Raw genomic sequence first — 20,161 nt, 5'->3', positions numbered from 1 at the left:
TTTATGTTTTGCTGGAAGTTTTTTTTTTTTTTTTTTTTTGAGGTGGGCAGGTGGGGGCTGGCTGTTTTATTGTCCTCTTATGTTTGAGCATGCAAATGTGGTTAGTGTTGGCTATAAGAGTTTTTTTTGTTGTTGTTGGTTTTTTTACTATTCTACAACCTCTGCATTTTGCATTAGATATGCTTTAGAATCTTAAATTGGCTTTTCCATTATAGTTGTCTGCCAGTGTTCCCAAGCTAGCGCACTCATTTGGCAAGCAGCCCCTATTTCATAACAATATTCAGTTGTTAACTCTGAATACTTGACTTTTAAGTCTTAAAATAACGTCACTCTAATCCTGCTGTTAACACTTGGTGTGAACCTGAATAGTCGACGATTCGATGCTTCGATAGGAGGAGCCTGATTCGAGAGGTGTAATGAGAGGAGATATGGGTGTGCTCAATATCTGATTTCAAATAAACCTACTGGTTTTCTACCAATAAGTTAATATACAGCCTATTATGATAATGCTATAAATAAAAATGTGAAAAGAAAGAAGGTTTTAAATATTTTTAATGTGCGTGAACAAAACCAGCCACCACTGTGACAGTTGTTTCACTTTCCATGATCCGTGACTGACAGAGGAGCATCTTGGCTTCAGGGATTAAATCTTTAACAATGTCTGGGATAAGAAAATCAAAAGTGCGCATTGGATGGAACTGGATTTTTTTTCTTTTCGATCAGGTAGGGTACAAGTGATTTCAAAACATTTCAGCCGGTTCTAATTTGATTTTTGGATGCTGTGAATGTTTAGCTAAAATGACTGCTGCTCCAGTTTAGCGTTTATTGTCTCTGCAGTTAAAGGTGCAATATGTAATATTTTTGCAGTAAAATATCCAAAAACCACTAACCCTCGGTCTGCCTCAGTTTCCGGTAGGGCTGCACGATATATCGAAAAATTATCGCTATCGCGATAATAGTATATGCGATATCCGTATCGCAGAGAGGTCCGATAAATAATTAAAAAAATGTGCCAAGCATTTGTGCGTTGCATGCATAGGTTGTTAATCCAAATTTGACCAATCAGATGGGGCCTTACTATCTTTATACCCTCCTCCCCAGAAGCTATCACGCGTTTTTTAGCTAAAGACATGATGCCTGTTAACACTGTGAGCAGAGAAGGCTTTGTCTAGTCTAATTAACAAATTGGACCGTAGATATCAGTTAATTATTTTTCTCAAGTCGCAATTCCAGAGATGTACGCCTGCAACGCATGCATGCGCCGAACGCGTCTTTCCGTGGGCAAAGAAGTTTCTTTGAAAGGCTCGCGCGCTTGAGCGGAACACGGAAAATTAAGTATACCCGGGCCTTAACCGCTCTTGTGGTCTGGAGCTCACGGTTCACATCGGGAGAAATGGGAACGCGGGGGCAGCGCGATGCGACCGCAAAGGGCACTTTCACTTTCGCGATCAAAGTGCACGCCACTGATAAGCATTGCAAATTCAGTATTACAGTATAGTACACATAGCAATTAAACGCGCAGGTCTCCTCTCATGCGTCCTCCACACTGCGTCGCTGGTCGAGGCAATAACTTTCGCTTCGCTTTCAGATATCTCTATTATAGATGCCATCAATGCTTTTAACTTTCTAGATGTAATTACCGAAATCAAAACAGTCCATAAACTATAATCCTCATGAAAACTTCAGTCAAGCCAGCTCGCGTCAACCTGAGAGATCAGCCTCCTTACCCTAAAGTGTAAAATTTCTCGGTTTCTGAATGGACGGTTTGGCTTGATTGACAAACGCTAACGTTCGGGAATGATTTATATACCATCAACCTATCCTAAAACGTTAGCGCGATTTGATCGATTGTTTGGAGATCGCGTGTTTCTCCGTTCGAGAGCGCTTTTCCTGTTCACATCCGCGACGTACAGTTGATTTAGCTAAAAGATGACATAGTGACTGATTGAAGCAGCCCTTATCAAAAGTGCGGGGGACGATTTCTGTCTTCAAAACTGCGGGGGTCCCCCGTGTCAACGGCGCGCCTGGTCCGACTATGCTTTGGTCACCGCTTGCATCTGGCCATCGGTGAGTGTTGAATGTTTATATTTTCAATAATTAAATGAAAACAGAAAAAGGCATAGTTGAATGTAGTATATAGGCATGGTATTATATTTTAGATTATATTTCGGTAACACTTTAGAAAAATGGTCATTAGTTAACATTAGTTAACATGAACTAATAATGAACTGCACTTATAAAGCATTTATTTATCTTTGTTAATGTTAATTTCAACATTTACTAATACAGCTTGTTAACATTAGTTAATGCACTGTGAACAAACATGAACAAACCATGAACAGCTGTATTTTTATTAACTAACATTAACAAAGATGAACAAATACAGTAACAAATGAACTGCTAAATCTAGCATTTCTCTAGATAAATGTGATATCGCAAGAAATATCGTTATCGCAATATTCAACAACAATATTGCATATCGCATATTTTCCCAATATCGTGCAGCCTTAGTTTCCGGTTTTATTTTGTAGAAACCATGGAAACACCAAAGACGCTTTAATATATTACACATTTTGATAGACAAGGGAATAACTGTTTTGATATATTTATAGACAGAAAACAAATTGTTGTTATATAGCTCAACATGTTAAGTCTTATTGTTTAAATCAGTTTTCTTGATTTTTTTGCAAGTACCATGCTTTACCATGCCTCAGAGAAAAACACTATTTTGTGAAGTAGCAAACATAGCATAATGAGATGCAGCTTTATTTTTAGTAACAGTAATACAGAATTGTCTCCATCATATACGTTTTAAATTTAATATGATATTCTAAAATCGATCGAACGCACAGAGTAACGTTATAACATTTTCAACACACTCAAATGTATCTAATATAATTAACAGAGCTGCGTTACCTCATACTCATGACCGGAAAAGCAGAAGGGGCGCCGACGACTGTGTCATAATGAAAGTTCTGCTGATCGTGAAGCGTGTGTTGCGCAATCGCTCCAGCGGCCTCGTTCAGCTCCCACAACACTCTGCCCTGCTCTGCTTCATACTACAGTAACGTTAATAATTGCATCCATGAACATGATTTCTTCCCGAGTCCTATCCCTATTCTTTTGCACCATCCGTTGAGGTGGAGACCACATGTCCCAAGATTCGGCTCTCAAACTTGGCGTCATCAAGCTACGCCTTTTGTTTTGAGTAGGCTTCTTGCGACCTCTCGTGGACAAAATTATTACATACTGCACCTTTAAAAAGAAAAAGTTGACAATTCTGGCTATAGGCTATTTTCATTATTTTTATAATTTCTTTCATTTTAATTTATTTATTGATCACTTTGGGTTATCTAATTTAACTATTTGTGGCTTGTGTTTGTATGTTCCCCTGCACTTTAGGCATTTTGCACTTGTGAATTGATTATGACTATTTCATTTTTTAAAATTTTTTATTTATTATAACGGTATATTCTGTTCCAATTAAATTCTGTAAATTAATTTGATTTTTTTTTCGGTGCATTGATGTTGCGCTGTAGAGTTGAAGCTTGCTTGCAAGGCGATTTAGCTGATTTAATTTGATTTGCTGACATGTGAAATGCATACCTGCAGTGTGGCTTTTCTGCAGTTATATATATTTTCTTCTATATCTTTGTGTGGTGTTCTGTACATTGTGGCTGTGAATGTGTATCCATTCCACATTGCCTTTCATTTCAGTTTAAAAAAGATAAAAAGTCATTGTCAGTTTCGTCTATCACTTGCAGGTAGTTTGGTCGCTTTATTAGAAAGTTGTTTCTCTGTGCTGTGTGTGAAAGAAAATAAAAGCTGCCTTACTTAATTTTCCGCGTCCCACTCCATCTTGTGCACAGTTGAACGTGCAAGCTTTTCAGAGTAGCCTATACTCCTTTGGCTTTAAAGGGGTGGTTCAGTATTTATTTTTTTTTCTAGGCTTGATTGTGTTTTTGGGGCGCAGTTTAACATGTCTTAATGCTTTGTTTTTTTGAAAATGCTGTATTTTCATATATTTTACCTTTATTCTACACCTCTGTTGTCATATGAACGGCTCGTCATATGAAGCCGCTCCCTACAAAATATTCAATGTGCTCAGATTGGTAAGCGGGGCCGAGTGTATCGTGATTCGCTGAAGCATCCGGAAATGCCATGCCCCTTACCATTCGTTGTTACGTGCTTCAGTGGAAATGTAAATAATGGCGTCCATGTTGCTGTATCAAATTGAGCCGAATCAGACCCAGATGAAGGGGGTCGATCAGAACCGCTGCAATCGCAGCTTTTTAAGGACGTTTATGAATGGTATTTAATTTTGTATTAGTGTCAAAGTGTTTAGAGATATGCTGTCACTGCTGTGACAAAACGCGTTGGTCTTTGTTTACGTCCTTGATGCAACCAAAAATAGCAACAGAACTATACGTTTAAGACCTGTACGAACAATAAAATGTACTTACAGTTTGAAGCCAATAAACAGCAGCTTCTGCTTTTAAAGTGGAAACTGCTCCATCTTTCAGTAATAGCCTTTGTGCAAATCCAGCATTAAACTAAATTAAACTCATTTACAAATTAAATGAGCTGTCTTCAGCGGCTCATCCAGTGTAGAAAATTTCACAGATTATAATGGGTTCTATTATCTTTTGACGCGTCACGCCGCTCGCATCCGGTGTACACAACTCTTCCGCTTCCATTATGCTGCGCGACATGGCCTCGCCCACTTTGTTGCGTGTTCCTGGGAGCAGTGTTTTGCAGGGTTTATGATGTCACCAACCCGGGAAGAAGCTCGTTGTAGTCCAAACCGGTCGTTTTTGTAGGCATTAAACTGCTATAACTTTAAAAGACAATATCTCCATTTGCATTGAACTTTCAGCACTGTAACTGTAAGCAACATTACACACCAAGTAAAGTTAAAAAAGTGAAATCGCAATGAACCACCCCTTTAAGTGCGGAAAGTGGATGCCCACCCCCATCCCCCCGCTCAAACATATATGATTCGGCAATCAGTCGACTATAGGCAATCTGATTATGTAACGACTATGTAAGTCGACTATGTCTATCTGTAGTCGGGGACACCCCTAGTTAACACCCATATAAGCATTTCTGTCTGCTCTGAATTGTAGGTTTTAAAACTACGTTTTCTCTAACAAACAAGCCATGCAGTGTCCCCACCAATCAGGCAAAAAGAGAGAGCGATTGGACTAGTTTAGCCATAGCAACTGCTACTGTTGCCCAAAATACATCTTTATTGTCAACATGAACATGTTGCTTCCCTAAGTTTGGCAGCAGTGGCATCACAATTGTTTCTCCGTAGAATGGCTAGAAATGTCTTTTCTTTTTGCTGGCATCATGCCCTCATTCCTGCCCCAAAAACCAGTTTGCCATTCAGTTCACTGATTATCAACTTAGAACACTTCCCTGATACTGGAAGGAAAGTCAACATAAACAAAGTTGTTTTGACTGTTATTGTATTATTTAATATGATCGCTTTTCTTATCGCTGCTCCATCTGTACACCAAGACTTCCTTTAAGGCAACAACTTTGCCAGTGTATCAATATTCACTTTATGGTGGGTGGTATTAATTAAAATCTAATGTCACAGTATGATTTTGTCTTGGTAATACTATACATCACTATATTATTTATTTATTTTTGCTAGAAATTAAACTGAAAATTGTTTATATACAGCTATGGAAAAAATTAAGAGACCACTTAACATTGATTTCTGAACTTGGAGTGGTCTCTTAATTTTTTCCATAGCTGTATATTCAATAACCATGAGAAAAACTTTTTTTTTTTTAATTTTATGAATTAAATACTTTATGTAAATAAATGAAATGTTTCATAATTTTTCTTATTATTTTGGAAATGTATCCAAAAAATATTATCAATAACAAATAATATTTATGAACACCTGCAAAAACCACTGCTTCATATTGTATAACACTTGAGTTAAAAAAAAGAATACCAAGGAAACTGTGAAAATAATCTTATAAAATAGATTTGCATTTTAACAGCCCACTTGGTAATTTTTTGACATTTGTGGCATTGTCATTAATACATTAACTGTTTATTGAACATTTGTTTTATATAATGCTTAAGTAAACTTTCACCATGGCAAAATCATACTGCCCAGGCCTATTTCATCTGAATTAGGTTAACTTTGAGTTCATATATCAGTTTTTCATTGTGTTTTTAAAAGAACAACAAAAATGTTCATTTAATTTTGTATTAATTGTTGTCTGCCATGGTTGTCTTTCCAGGTTGTTGGAGACGGACAGTAAGTCTTTACGTTCTGTGAATGGCTCTCGAAGGAACAGCGGCTCCTCGCTGGTGTCTAGTTCCTCAGCCTCCTCCAATTTGTCACACTTGGAGGAGGATTCATGGATCATGTGGGGACGCATTGTCAATGAGTGGGAAGATGTGCGGAAGAAAAAGGAAAAACAACTAAAGGTAAGCAGATAGATTATACATCAAGCCACGGTGTGTGAATCAGATTTATGCTATTTATGAACTGAACATATGGAATTTCAGCTATAATTGTTTTATTTAATCACAACAGTACACAAGATTTAGAGAAAATCTGCAGCAACATCAAATATAGTACACAAGTACACACAGATTTATTGCTGTTGCAAGAAAGTAAAGCGCATTACAAAGAGGGTTATAAAACATATGGCCCATTTAAATATGTGAGTGATTTATTGGTAATGCTAATGTGTTCACGAGTAAATTGATTCCTCTTTTGCATCTCAATGCACTTGAACAGAGGTTTTTTTTTTAATTGGCTTGTATTTTTTAAATTCAGTATCATTACAATGATTGATTGAATTTCATTAAGTCTAAGGCTGTTTCTCAATATGTGTTCTTAAGCGATCTTGCGTCCTTGTATTATGTCATCATCAACCTTTGAAGATCAGTTCAAATACTCAAGAACCCAAGTACGCATGAAAGTACCCGCATGTGTTCTTGATATCGAAGATGTATTGAATGCAGACTAAACATTTGTTCGATTGTTTTGCTTAATAAATGATAAAGACCTAAAGAAAGCATACAGTATTTTTTTTTTGCCGATTAAAAAGAATCTTAGCATTGACAAAGCATAGGTAACATTAAACATACATACATACTCATTTTTGCAAATACACATGGCAAAATTATATTAGATAAAATATGAAAATAATCAATAGTCAATAATATGAAAGAAATGTTTTAATAGGTTATAGGACATTTGTTTGTGATTTTATGTTGTATTTATGTATTGGTCGCTATTTGTAATAAGCTGGGATGGTCTGTTGAGCAACAAGATCACAGCACATCTCAATTCTCACAAAGATGCATTCTGTGTCCTCGCGTCTTTCCGAGTTTGTTCTTTCAAGGTCGCCTGGCAAGAACGGTCTCCACGAGAATTCAACTCCGTTCTTTGCATTCTTGGAATTGAGAAAAATAAGCTAATTTAAAATAAGAAATTAATTTTTTTAAAAAGCTTTTTCGATTTTCGGCCAAGCGCATCCAGAATTTTTTGGTTTTGGCCCAGAATTTTCATTTCGGTGCATCCCTAAATGATAAATGATGATTTCAGTGATTCTTAATCCTGGTCCTGGGGACCCCCTGCTCTGCACATTTTGTATGTCTCCCTTATCTGACACACTCAATTCAGTTCATGAAACAGCTGTGATGAATAAGGGAGACATGGAGACATACAAAATATGCAGAGCGGGGGGTCCCCAGGACCAGGATTAAGAACCACTAATATATATTTGAGTAAAGAGAATTCAAAAATGACTATACAAATGAGTATATGAAAACCCCCATGGTATGTTATGGAAAGTGATTTATAAGCTTCATAGTGACCCTAACATGTGTTGTTGCTCCTTATTACACTTATAAGTAGGCATCCAAAAACAAAATCTAAATGATAAAAAAATATCATAAGACCATTTTAAAACTTTCAAAACCTTTGAATAGCCCTTTCCTTAACTTTCCTTTTAAAACTACACAGAAGCTTCTGAAAAAGTTTCCATTTCCTCCTAAATTAATATTTCTGCAGTGTTTTACACATCTTGCTCTCACAATAACATTTCCAAGGAAACAATAGGAAAAGAGAAAATTATATAAACCATATTATATAAGCAAATTTTGCAGTTTGCCTGTATAATGTTGTCGCTTTCCCACAGAACTTACTGTGCTCAGTGAATGCAGTTTGTAAATGCAGTTTGTGTTTACTGTATGACCTCTTACAAGCCAAAGGGGAGGATCTAGGGCTTTTCTAGCAGAGCAGCAACAGAAGTCTTTTGTAAAGCCTGGTGTTTTTTAACAAAGACAGATCTCTAGCACAACCCTAGAGTGCTTTTGAAGAATCTCAGAGCTGACAGTGTATGTAGGTGGACTGGCATCTCAGACCCTCACAGGAATGACCAGCTGTAGAAATTAGCCATCTGAGCCAAATTCTGCTTTATAGATGAGCACAGGAAACAGCTTAATCAGGTCAAACATAATTCGCTTACAAAAACATTGAGCTGTGCTATAGAAATCTTTGACAAGGTTATATTTAGCAGCATAAAATTGCCTTATCCTGTCTGAGGCACAAACTAAACCCTTGGGAGAACATCTGAATGCTGACAATCTTGAAACCTTCAGTCATTTTAAGGTGTAATCCTTCAAATACACTAATATCTTCTACAACCCTGTAGATGTGGCAACTGGCAACATGAGTACTTGTTCTTAAGTAAGGCTGTTATGCCCTTACTTTCAGTGTTAATATTTAAAAGTGGTTTGTTGTTGTTTTTTCATAGGAACTGGTTAGGAAAGGCATTCCGCATCACTTCAGAGCAATAGTGTGGCAGCTGTTGTGCAATGCCCAGAATCTACCCATAAAGGAGCAGTACTCTGAGCTGCTGAAGATGACCTCGCCCTGTGAAAAACTCATCCGCAGGGACATTGCCCGTACCTACCCCGAGCATGAGTTCTTTAAGGAGAAGGACAGTTTGGGTCAGGAGGTGCTCTTTAATGTTATGAAGGTATGGAGAAATGATTTCCATTAGAGGTTGGAAGAGAGTTTGAATGGAAGGGGTGATAGCCAGGATGTTGACCAATTCATCCGCACATTGACACAAAATCTAATAATTTCAGAAAAAAATAAAGACAAGATATTTTCTCTGGGACTGCTCATCAGTAAATGTAATAAGATGATATCACACGGCATCGCTGCAGTTTCCCTAAAACAACAGGTTATAGGTTAATTTTTTATTAGATTTGTAAATGTCCAGTAGTAGCTTTAATTAAGCAGATTGCACATATAAGAATATTTTGAACATAAAAGTACAGCTGTAACTCAAAATGATGAATGCTGTTTTTATTTTCTTTCCAACATCATTAGGTCCAGAATTGACAGGAATTTGTATGATCCAATATTGTGTGTTGTCCATCATTAACAATATTTTTATTTATTTATTTTTAATTTTTAAACACATTTGATATCAGAGAAAAAAAAAAATTTGAACAAGGACATAGTAGTTATACTTCATACTTGGTTATTTATAAGTATAGTTCATTCGCAATATGAACCTCCAGATCTGTAGCCTGTACACCACCTGACATCAGTTTAAGTTTAATGACATTTAAAGACAGCTCACCCTAAGAAAACACCTAAAGATCACTTGAGGTTGTTTTTAAAGAGTGGATGAGTAATTCACAGGCTTGACTGGGGGAAGAACAGAGCCGATTCTGCACTTAACTCAGCAATGATTTTATAAATGATAGTCCAGCTCTCACTAAATCTCACTTTTGTGTTTACAGGCTTATTCCCTGGTTGATAGAGAGGTGGGTTACTGTCAGGGAAGCGCTTTCATTGTCGGCCTTCTTCTAATGCAGGTATTAACGGAGTCCAAAAATATTCCACATATAAATCACATACGATTTTTAACAAGCTGTATTATGAAACATTACAGTATAATATTTAAGATAATGCTGGATGAGCTGCTGTTCTGTGATGGTTATATATATAATCTTGGGTTTTGTACTAATAATGATGATGATGATGATAATAATAATAATTACATAATAATAATGGTTATTATTATTTCTTCAAATTAATGTATATCTGTTGGTAGTGTTTTTCTAGTCTGTAATTATGTGATGTATAATTGCCTTCTCGCAGATGCCAGAAGAAGAGGCTTTTTGTGTGTTTGTGAAACTGATGCAAGATTACAGGTTGAGAGAGCTCTTTAAACCCAGTATGGCTGAACTGGGCCTCTGCATGTACCAGTTTGAATGTATGATTCAGGTCAGTGACTGTTTGCCAAAATCAGACTTTTAAGCTTAGCTTAACATTCCAATTCCCCACTAAACTAAATCCATGTGTTTTATGAACTGCACATAGTTCTTGCTTTCTCTCTGTGATTTTACAGTCTCTTTTGGTTTCTCCCTGCAGGAGCAGCTCCCAGAGCTCCATGTGCACTTCCAAGCCCAGAGTTTCCATACCTCCATGTATGCTTCATCTTGGTTTCTCACAATCTTTCTTACCTCGTTCCCTCTTCCTGTAGCCACCAGGATCTTTGATATATTCATGTGTGAGGTAAGACTTTATCATTCTCTCTCTCTCTTTCACACACACGCACGCACGCTCACACACACACACACACACACACACACACACACACACACACACACACACACACACACACACACACACACACACACACACACACACACACACACACACACACACACACACACACACACACACACACAGACAGACAGACACACAGACACAGAGAGAGAGAGAGAGTCTCCTCTGCCTTTCATTTTGGTGGTGTTGTCATCATATGTTTTACGTGCTAAGCTAATTGAGAACACAGCACACTGGTGTATTTTAGTGGTCTGCTATCGCCCTCTGGTGGCTTCTCAATGCTACTGCAAATATTTTTGGATCTTGAGTTTTCACCAGTAGGTGTCCTTACAGGGTTTAGAGATAGTGTTTCGTGTGGGGATGGCCATCCTGCAGATGAATCAGACAGAGCTCATGCAGTTGGACATGGAGGGAATGTTGCAGGTGGGGTATTTATAAACATGTTCCTTTCAAGAATAAACTCTTATTTGTCTTAATTATAATGCTTATGCTAGCCAATACTCTCTGTAGAAGCTGCCACACCATAAATAGTCTAGAGTAGTTTCCACTAAGCAGTGTACAAATTCATTTGTTTTACAAATATGCATAATTAAATGATAATAAGCAATTTTGTTATTTTGACTCTGTTGCAGCACTTTCAGAAGGTCATCCCTCACCAGCTGGATAGTGGACCAGACAAAGTTATCCAGGCTGCTTATCAAGTCAAGTACAATGCCAAGAAAATGAAAAAGTGAGTTTACAATTGAATTTTTTATTTTTTTTGTATGTTTTTAGACATGGAAGATTTCTGAACTGTTTCTTTATGCCTTCATTCACAGATTAGAAAAGGAGTACACTACAATCAAAACCAAGGAGATGGAAGAACAGGTGGAGATCAAGGTAAGACATCCATCCCACCACCCAACTTGCATTTTGCTTAAATTATGCCTTTCCAAACATTTGATGATGTGTTTTTTCACAGTTATTAACATTGTAAGTCACATTTTTTTAATATTAAAAAAGTACATTTAAAAATAATACAGTAGCTGTGGGAGCGATAGTAATATTGACCATCTTTCTGTAGCCAATCTCCCTGTTTTTTGTTGTTGTTGTTTGTTTGGAAAGTTGTGGAAGTTGAGAAATTTACTATTGGAACAAATAAGAACAGAAAAATCATATTTGCTGTAATCTCCCGTTCACCACTGTAGACATTTAGCCAACCATAACAACTTCTGCTTTTGAGAACTGTGGACATGTAAAAAAAGAGTCCATTGTCTATAATTATCTATTTTCTCAACCCATTTTAAAATAAATACTGTTAAATGTGTTCAGTTGAAACACAAACTAAACAATAATATTGCCAAATAATTGTAATATTTTATTGATGTATTGCTTATTACAGAGACTACGGACAGAGAACAGATTGCTGAAGCAACGAATAGACACTCTGGAGAAAGTGAGTGATACATAAGAGGCAAAGCAAATCATTAATCAATCAAACATGTCCATTAACCATTGTCATCCCATATTTGCTTATCTTGAAATGGTTAATCTTCTTGCCGTCAGTTATCACAACTCTTTGGTGTCAACAATTACAAATGCTCATCCACACACCCCATTGGCTGTATCATAACTAACTGCTTGTGTGCATGTCATTGGAAAACCTGTTGTGTTTTAAGAGGCTGGTAAGTACAGTGCTAACTGAAAGAAAAGTCAATCTTTTGCGTGCACACATTGGTATGAAATGCTTGTACACTACATGTACTTATTTCAGGCCAAAGTGGTTGTCTGACAGGCTGTTCTTTTGAGCATGGGTGAAAACCCAAGCCTGCAGTGGTGCATGTCAGAATATTCTCTGCTTGTGAAGGCATGTTTGTGTCATGCATGAAAAAGAAAGCCCACAGTGCAGGTCAGTAAAAAAAAAACAACACCACCTCCACTTGGCTTTCGTCACCTCTCAGCATGGAACCTTTGTACTCAAATGAAGTACTAATTCAAACGTCTTCAGAAATTCCCCGTTCGTAGCCAAGGCCCGCATTCGTCACACAAACAGTAGACCTAGAGGCTTTAAAATAACACTAATTCTGTTTTATTTATTCTAACCCTTCTGACGCACAGACTGTCCTCTGCTTGGCCTCCTTTTACACTTTTCACCCTGTTGTGGTGCACAATCTTGCTTTTTTCCATAGCCACAGCATGGACACCATGCTTAAATCATGTTCCTTTTCTACCCCACCTCACTGTGATGTTTTCAAAGGTGCATATTTATGCTGATATAGCAAATGTTCATCTAGAACGGTATTTTTGCAATGTTTTAATGTAGGGGTACGAAAAAGAACACTGTTTTCTGTCAAATCAGTCTTATTGTTTTGTTCTGTGTTGTAATATTCTTTGGTCTCTCTCTTCTCTTTGCTGTTTCCTTTATGGATTTTCTCTGTTTTTAGGAAAGTGCTTCTTTGGCAGATAGATTGATTCAGGTACAATTTTCACTCTCCTCTCCACCCTTTAGCTCTGTCTTTTTTCCATTTAAGAACACAGCAGTTCTATCTTTAGCTTTGCTTCATTTCCTTGATTTGCTTAAATATCTCACACCTACTCACAATCAACAGTGAAATAAGGCAAAATCTGCAATTTCTGACTTCAGGGAAGAGGTATCACTGTGCTTATTATCTTTGGGCTGCAGTCCTGATTATTGGTGGAATACTACAATAATCCCCCTTTTGATAGTCAAAGAAATTTTAAGTGCTAAATTGAAAGCCTAAAACTGCTAACAGCATGACAGAGCTTGAGATCCAGAATTATTTTTCTCCATCCATACATTCGTTTCCACCCATTCCGATTCTCCGCTCACCCCTCATCCATAATTGGTCACGTCAGGGTCAGGTGACACGAGCCCAAGAGGCGGAGGAGAACTATCTGGTCAAGCGGGAGCTGGCCACAGTCAAACAACACAATGAGGAGACCAGTGCACAGCTGGAACAAGCGCAAAACACCATCCGACAGCTCCAGCAACAGCAGCCGTTTGCGGTAAGGACAGTTCAGAGACAGCGCCTCCTCCTGGATGAGAGGCCTGCTCTTCGAACCCAGAAACCGTATGACTACACTGAGAAATGTTTAGCTCCCACATTTCAACAGTTTTCAGTGGCAGATGTACTTGATTCTTTCGCCGTTGCCTAGCAACAAAATCTCAGCGACCACAGAGCTGCAAACAGCAGCTCTTGTAATGATGCTCTTTACATGCATGACTGCAGATCAGAACAGCAGAGCTGGGGTCATTTGCATGCACAACTCTGCCAAATGGGGTGTATGTATATGTAGGAGTTTGTCAAGAATGAGTGTAACTTAAGCAGAGAGTCTCGAGAAGCCACTGCCTGTTTGATAAAATCTACATTCCCAGCCGAAGGGCAGAATATGGCTCATCAGTTATTAATGTGCACATGCTCAACACAGAAAAAGTGGATAATGTGTCATGTGCTGTGGGGAAAGTGCTGTTTTACATAATGTTGTGTTGCAATATCATTATGTTTTAATGTGGCTGGTGGTAAAACCATGAACACGTGTTGAGAGAACTTTTTTTTTTTTTTTTTTTTTTTTTAAATCTGAAGATGAAATGAATGTGTGATCTATGTTGTTGGTAAAATCAAACCACAAGAGCCATTCAGATGTTAATTCCATGAGTATTTGGTTACAACACTGACATTAATTACTGATGGGTTGGGTTTTGATTGACAGAATTTTTGGTCAAACTTTTTTTTTTTTAATTTAGAAGGCGAACCCACGCTACACTGAGGAGTTTATCCTGCAGTTGGAGAGAGAACTGGTTCAGGCCCGACTTAAGGAGGCTGAGTCTCAGTGCGCACTGAAAGAGATGCAGGACAAGATCCTCGACATGGAGAAGGTGGTACAACTTTAATAGCATTCTTTTAAGCACACATAATCAGCTGTAGGCAGTTATGTTTTTTTTCACCATTGTGGTACTGGTATTCATGTTCATTCTCAGAACTGGCATTTCAAAGAGCCAAACAATGATAACTCGCTACTTTCCTACATGACCTGCTCATGAAGTAATATATTTTATCATTCTACATTGAATTCAGTCTTGATGCCATCACAAGCTGCTTTCAGTAATCGTAAGATATTTAAATATATAACCATTAAAATTAGGGATGCACCGAAGTATCGGCCAATAATCAATAAGTGGCCAGTTATTTAAAAACAGCAGATGATCAGGGCCGATTAAAGGTGGTGGAAAAACGTGTCAGATTTAGTGGTTATTTGATTGAGACCAGCAAGCTTGATGGTCAAAGCTGTCTTTTCTGCTTGCTTTTCTACACATTAAATGATTCCAGGTTTGGCCCCCACTTTAGCTGCCTAACTGCAGAAAAGTACTTTCTCTTCATTCTGGTGTATAAGCTTACACTTATCTTTCTTGTATATTTGTTTCTGTTATAGAGAAATGCATCCCTGCCAGATGAGAATAATGTGGTACGTCTTCAGGAGGAGTTAATTGGTGTAAAGCTGAGGGAGGCAGAGGCTCTAACTGGTCTTAAAGAGCTTAGACAGCAGGTCAGAGACCTGGAGGAGCACTGGCAGGTGAATATATACACACACGCACGCACGCACGCACACACACACACACACACACACACACACACACACACATAGAAAGCTGTTTCATTCACAATATTAGAATGTGTGTAATATCCACAAGCTCTGCTGTGTTGCAGCTTTACCATATGCACTCCTTTTCATGCCTCCAATTAACTGTCAAATGTTTCAGTAAGACATTTTTGGCATTGTTTGCAGAGGCATCTGGCACGCACAGCGGGCCGCTGGAAAGACAGTCCGCGGAAGAATGCAGCGAGCGAGCTTCAGGATGAGCTGATGAGCGTGAGGCTCAGAGAGGCAGAGGCACAGGCTGAGCTCAGAGAGACCAGACAGAGGATGCTGGAACTGGAGACCCAGGTCTTGACACACGCACTTACACCTGTGCAGTGTGTTGGGCATTCATGAGAAGGCCAATTTCTAATCCTATTTTCACTTTTTTAATCATATTTTTCAAAGAATCATCATTTGTTCAGGACTTAAGAGACAGACTTGCTTAGCCAGACTTTTGCCTGGCTACATCTACATATTTTGTTATGTTTAGGATCCGCAATACTAATCGTATAGCCACTGCAATTGCCCAAGGTCCACTCACTTAGTCAGGAAGAGGCCGTCTGACTGACATATAAAGTGACCAATCACAGTTTTGTAGCTTTGTTTTGTTCAACATCATGTTTAGGGGCGGGTACATGTTGCAACTATTACAGACCTTTGTGTTATAACAGACTATTGATGCATTCATTTTTTTTTTTTAAATCCAGCATTTAGATGCTTCTCTGAAGTGATCATTGCTACAGTATCAGAACTTTAAGCACAGCTTTGTTTTCTGGTGGACCGTTAAAGATCACCACACACTAGACTCCCAGAAAACCTGTAGAAGTAAATCAGATTCATACTATTGCCTTATAAAGTATTTCCAGTTTTGTGTGCCATATGCATGTGTGATGTCCGAGGCTGAGACAAGAGAACATACACAGATTTTTGGCCAGTAGAGGGAGACAAATTAAATGATTTTTTTTACATGATAGGCTGTTATCAGAGTTAGCACTGCTGTCTTTTTTTTTAGGATAGCTGTGAGTTTTGAATTTATTCTATTTTCACTCACAGAATCAAAGACATAGTAATCAACTGCGGCGAGCAGAACTGGAGGCACGAAATCTACAGGAGCGACTGCAGGTTTTGACCAACCAGAACAAGATGTTGCATGCAGAGCTGCAGGAGATGAAACGGAAACAGGCTGAAATAGAATGCAAGGTGATGATAATTTACATGACATCAACTGAGTAGTCACAGACAATCCCATAGTCTTTTGCAAAATTGTAGACTTTATCTCAAAAGTCTTTATTTATTTATTCTAGTTACCATTATACCTTTCATGCAGTTAGTAATCTGCCAAAAATAAAAATACTTTTATGATACAAAAAAGCAAAATATGCCTCTAATTACCACATCTTTGTATGATTTGGTTGCATTTCCTCATTCATGACTTGGCTTTAAATAGGGTTTAGTAAGTGTGTTTCTGCTTTCAGTTAAACATACACAAATAAGCCATTCAGTAAAAGCTGAATATATGTTCACAGTTTTTTTTATTTCCCAGTCTTTTTTCTCTTTCTATCTCAAACAGAATAAAGAAGAGGTAATGGCAGTGAGATTGAGAGAAGCTGACAATATTGCTGCCATGGCTGAGCTTCAGCAGCAGATCTCTGAGCTTGAGATTCAGGTACATATAAGCAACAAATCACACTTCATCAGTCCAGTTTAGTCTTACACAGCCCTTCTGTCTAGTCCATGACAGTAGTCTCTCCATAGCACAGCTGCTCATAGTTCCCTTTCATAGTATTGCTTTTTTGTTTGTTAGACCCTAGAATGCCCATTAGATTTTTACTTTTTAAAATGTGAGTATATTTTTCTTCTCTCATAGCATTTTGAGTGTATTATTTGTCCACAATATTTAACATCCAGTGTGTAAATAAGGTTTTGCTCAGTGGTTCTTTGTGAACATAGTTCATTTAGTTCATCCTTTTTCTGTGTGAAAGACCAAATTTTTTTGTATTATGTGACTTTAAAAACATTTCTTGGTTGATTTGGCATGTTAATTTTGCAAATAATTTGAATTGAACCAAAACTAAAATTAGAGTGCATCTAAAGTTAATGCCCTAGAATTTTATAAAAAAAAACATAATTCTTCTTACCTAGCTTTACAATATATGTTTAAATACAACTTTCCTTATACACAGTTTTCAGAATCCTGTTGTAAGATGTATACACTCTTTTCAAGTAAATCAGTTAAAAAAAACTTACTGTAATTACTGCAGCTTTGGCATTACGGTAAAAAGGGTCAGACATATGTCAACCGTGATTGAAATGCAGGTGTGTTTTGATTTGAGGGAAAGATTATATTAGTAAGATTTACTGGATTAAAGTGAGAAGTGAGATGAGCGTTTTTTGATCTTTTCAGAGAAAATGCTGCTGTCTAAAAATGTTCCTTTCCCCATGCAGGAAGACAAATTATTTTAAAGATTGGCTCAGTATGTCATCAGTGTCGTTTTATATCAGTGTGGGGTGTTTGACTTTCCTTCCTGAGACGGATATATAATGCGGGCTTTTTTTGTATTCGAAACTAAATCTCACCTATATGAGAGTTTGTTCATTTCTGTTGCAAGCTTTTCTCTTCAACACTTTTTTTAATGTCTGTGAAGTGTGATGTTGGACAGTCTGCGTAATCTCACATTTAGCTGTTTCCTTTCCTAGATTTAACTAGAGAGATTTGTATTTTGCTAGATGTATGCAATTGATTTATGTATGTTGAAATTGCATCAGTTTGCAATATATCAGATTAGACAAGCATGCTCCTTTTAGGCATGTGCAGCTCTTAGCTGTGGTTCTGTGGTTTTGGCTACCTAGATGGTTTTTACCCTGAGGGCTGTGGGCAACATATCTGGCTCACCATACTTTAATTCACTTTTTTGCTTTTGGCTCAAGACAGTGAAGATGTGAGTGAATGAGAGAAAGAAACTACCCGTTGTTTATCTATAGGTCAAGAACACCACCAAATGATTAAAATGTATTTTAATTCAGGCTAACAAAGTTAATGAATGCAGTTCATTATAAGTTCCACACAGCTGTTAATGCATTTTTTACATTGTAACTGTTCATTCTGTTCTGTGTGATTTACTAAAAACGGATCAAATTGACTTAAACCTTAGACTTACTGAAACCTTTGGTAGCTAATAGCAATTGGTTGGATCTGCAGTGCAACACCCGTTAATCAGTAAATAATGGCAAAGATCTTGGTAATGTATAGATTCATTAAACCTAAACAAGCATCTTAACACATGCAAGATTGTCAATACAGTGCAATTTCTGCATTATATTGCTGAGTTCTATGTTTGTTTGTTCTCTTGTGTGTTTTAATTTGGGAAATATGAAGTCTTTTTTTTTTTTTTTTTTTTTGTGCGAGTAAACAGCACTGTTGCAAATTTAAGCTATTTATCACCCATGCAAATTGCCACATGTATCAGTTACACACAACACACAAATAAACAAAGTTAAATCATTTTATTTAATTATGAAGCATTTAGAATTTGCATATCTTTTCATCATTGTTACCGACATAGCATCGAACCAATCATTTATTTGCTCATCTTTCGCCCACTCTTAACTTGACATGTCCCATTGCTGGAAAATATAACACCATGATGTCACCACAGCGTTAATTCTCTGGACTGACTCTCTGAGTCACCCCTGGTGTGAGTGTGGTTTTTATTTTCACTGGAAAGATCCACTATAAAGTGAACCTACAGGTCTGTCTGACACCAGACACCAACACACTAACCCAGCTCCCCAGCATGCAGGAGATGTAGACACCTTTCAGAGAACACCCACACAATGTGTTAGCCCCGAGTCTTTTAATAGTTATTGCGACTGATGTGCAAGTAAGATTGAATGAAGCCTTCACAACGAAAATGTAGAGCATCAGCATTGCTCCTTCTCTGCATTGTTATGAGCTAAGAGTGGAGTGGGTTTTTTTCTTCTTCTTCTTAGTTTTAACACCTAGCAGAGCACAGGGTTGAAACGGCTGCTTGCATGGCCCATGGGACCGCAGCTTAGCTATCTTCATTACCAGATGAGAAACCACTTCCTATCAGGCAGAGAAACGCACCAAGTTATAATCAAAGCTCACATTCTGCTTTATGCTTTACTGCTCTGGATTCATATGATCGATTGTAAAAGAGAGATTTAGCTTGGCAGGTGTTTGTAAGATGCATGCATACACGTGAACAAAGAAAGGGCAATAAGAGAAATCTCAGTAGTATAGTAATGAGTTGCTGCAGAGAGGAAAAGTGACATTTAGTTGAAGTGTTTCAAATCACATGCACCCGAAACACTGAAGTGACAGTGTTTGTTGCCATGACAACCTGATATAGAACAACAAATACTGAACATTTTACCTCAACTACATATTTGTCATAATGTGTCTGTAGAAGGCGTTATGTTTTAACGTTTCAACAAATACGCAGGTTCTTTTCTATATCTGAGTTGTAAAGTGCATTGTAAAGTTACAATTTTAGTTTGCATTATACATCAAATTTTAAAAAGCAGTAATGTCACAATAGAGTTCGTTCCATCAGATAAAAATTGCTCAATTTAACGAAGTTGAATCTTTCCCAGAATCAGGCCAGCAGTTCATCTTTAATACTACAAGTTCATCAGCATCACCATTTGATCGAGTCATTGTGGCTCAGTTCTGTTCTGCTTTTCGTTTGAAACGGTTATGCTGTTTACTTGATTATAAAAAATAAAAAAAAAGTTGTGTTAACTCAAATCTTTGGACTGAACAAACAACGAATAAGCTTTTTTTTTTTTTTAAATGAAAATAATGTATTTTAGCTTCTGAAGAGAGTTGTCTATTTTTGTATAGATATATTGTCATGGAAGGCCTAA

At 37.5% G+C, this 20,161-nt stretch overlaps 1 protein-coding gene across 5 annotated transcripts in view; it reads left to right on the top strand.

Annotated features, from left to right (window-relative positions):
- evi5b (ecotropic viral integration site 5b) overlaps positions 1-20,161 on the top strand; it is a 59,011-nt gene that overhangs the window by 23,926 nt on the left and 14,924 nt on the right. For 4 of the 5 annotated variants that reach the window (XM_067372989.1, XM_067372992.1, XM_067372991.1 and 1 more), the window contains 16 exons: positions 6,267-6,456; positions 8,799-9,023; positions 9,802-9,876; positions 10,163-10,288; positions 10,436-10,579; positions 10,967-11,056; positions 11,266-11,363; positions 11,452-11,512; positions 12,015-12,068; positions 13,057-13,089; positions 13,490-13,639; positions 14,379-14,510; positions 15,065-15,205; positions 15,419-15,577; positions 16,325-16,471; positions 16,842-16,937. In XM_067372989.1, coding sequence (XP_067229090.1) covers positions 6,267-6,456; positions 8,799-9,023; positions 9,802-9,876; positions 10,163-10,288; positions 10,436-10,579; positions 10,967-11,056; positions 11,266-11,363; positions 11,452-11,512; positions 12,015-12,068; positions 13,057-13,089; positions 13,490-13,639; positions 14,379-14,510; positions 15,065-15,205; positions 15,419-15,577; positions 16,325-16,471; positions 16,842-16,937 — 1,921 coding nt within the window. The remainder of the gene's footprint in view (positions 1-6,266; positions 6,457-8,798; positions 9,024-9,801; positions 9,877-10,162; positions 10,289-10,435; positions 10,580-10,966; positions 11,057-11,265; positions 11,364-11,451; positions 11,513-12,014; positions 12,069-13,056; positions 13,090-13,489; positions 13,640-14,378; positions 14,511-15,064; positions 15,206-15,418; positions 15,578-16,324; positions 16,472-16,841; positions 16,938-20,161) is intronic. The other variant, XM_067372994.1, reaches the window with a different exon arrangement.

This window comes from Chanodichthys erythropterus, chromosome 21 (genome assembly GCF_024489055.1).
Source record: "Chanodichthys erythropterus isolate Z2021 chromosome 21, ASM2448905v1, whole genome shotgun sequence".
Taxonomy (NCBI): domain Eukaryota; kingdom Metazoa; phylum Chordata; class Actinopteri; order Cypriniformes; family Xenocyprididae; genus Chanodichthys; species Chanodichthys erythropterus.
This window is presented reverse-complemented; position numbering and strand designations above follow the sequence as displayed.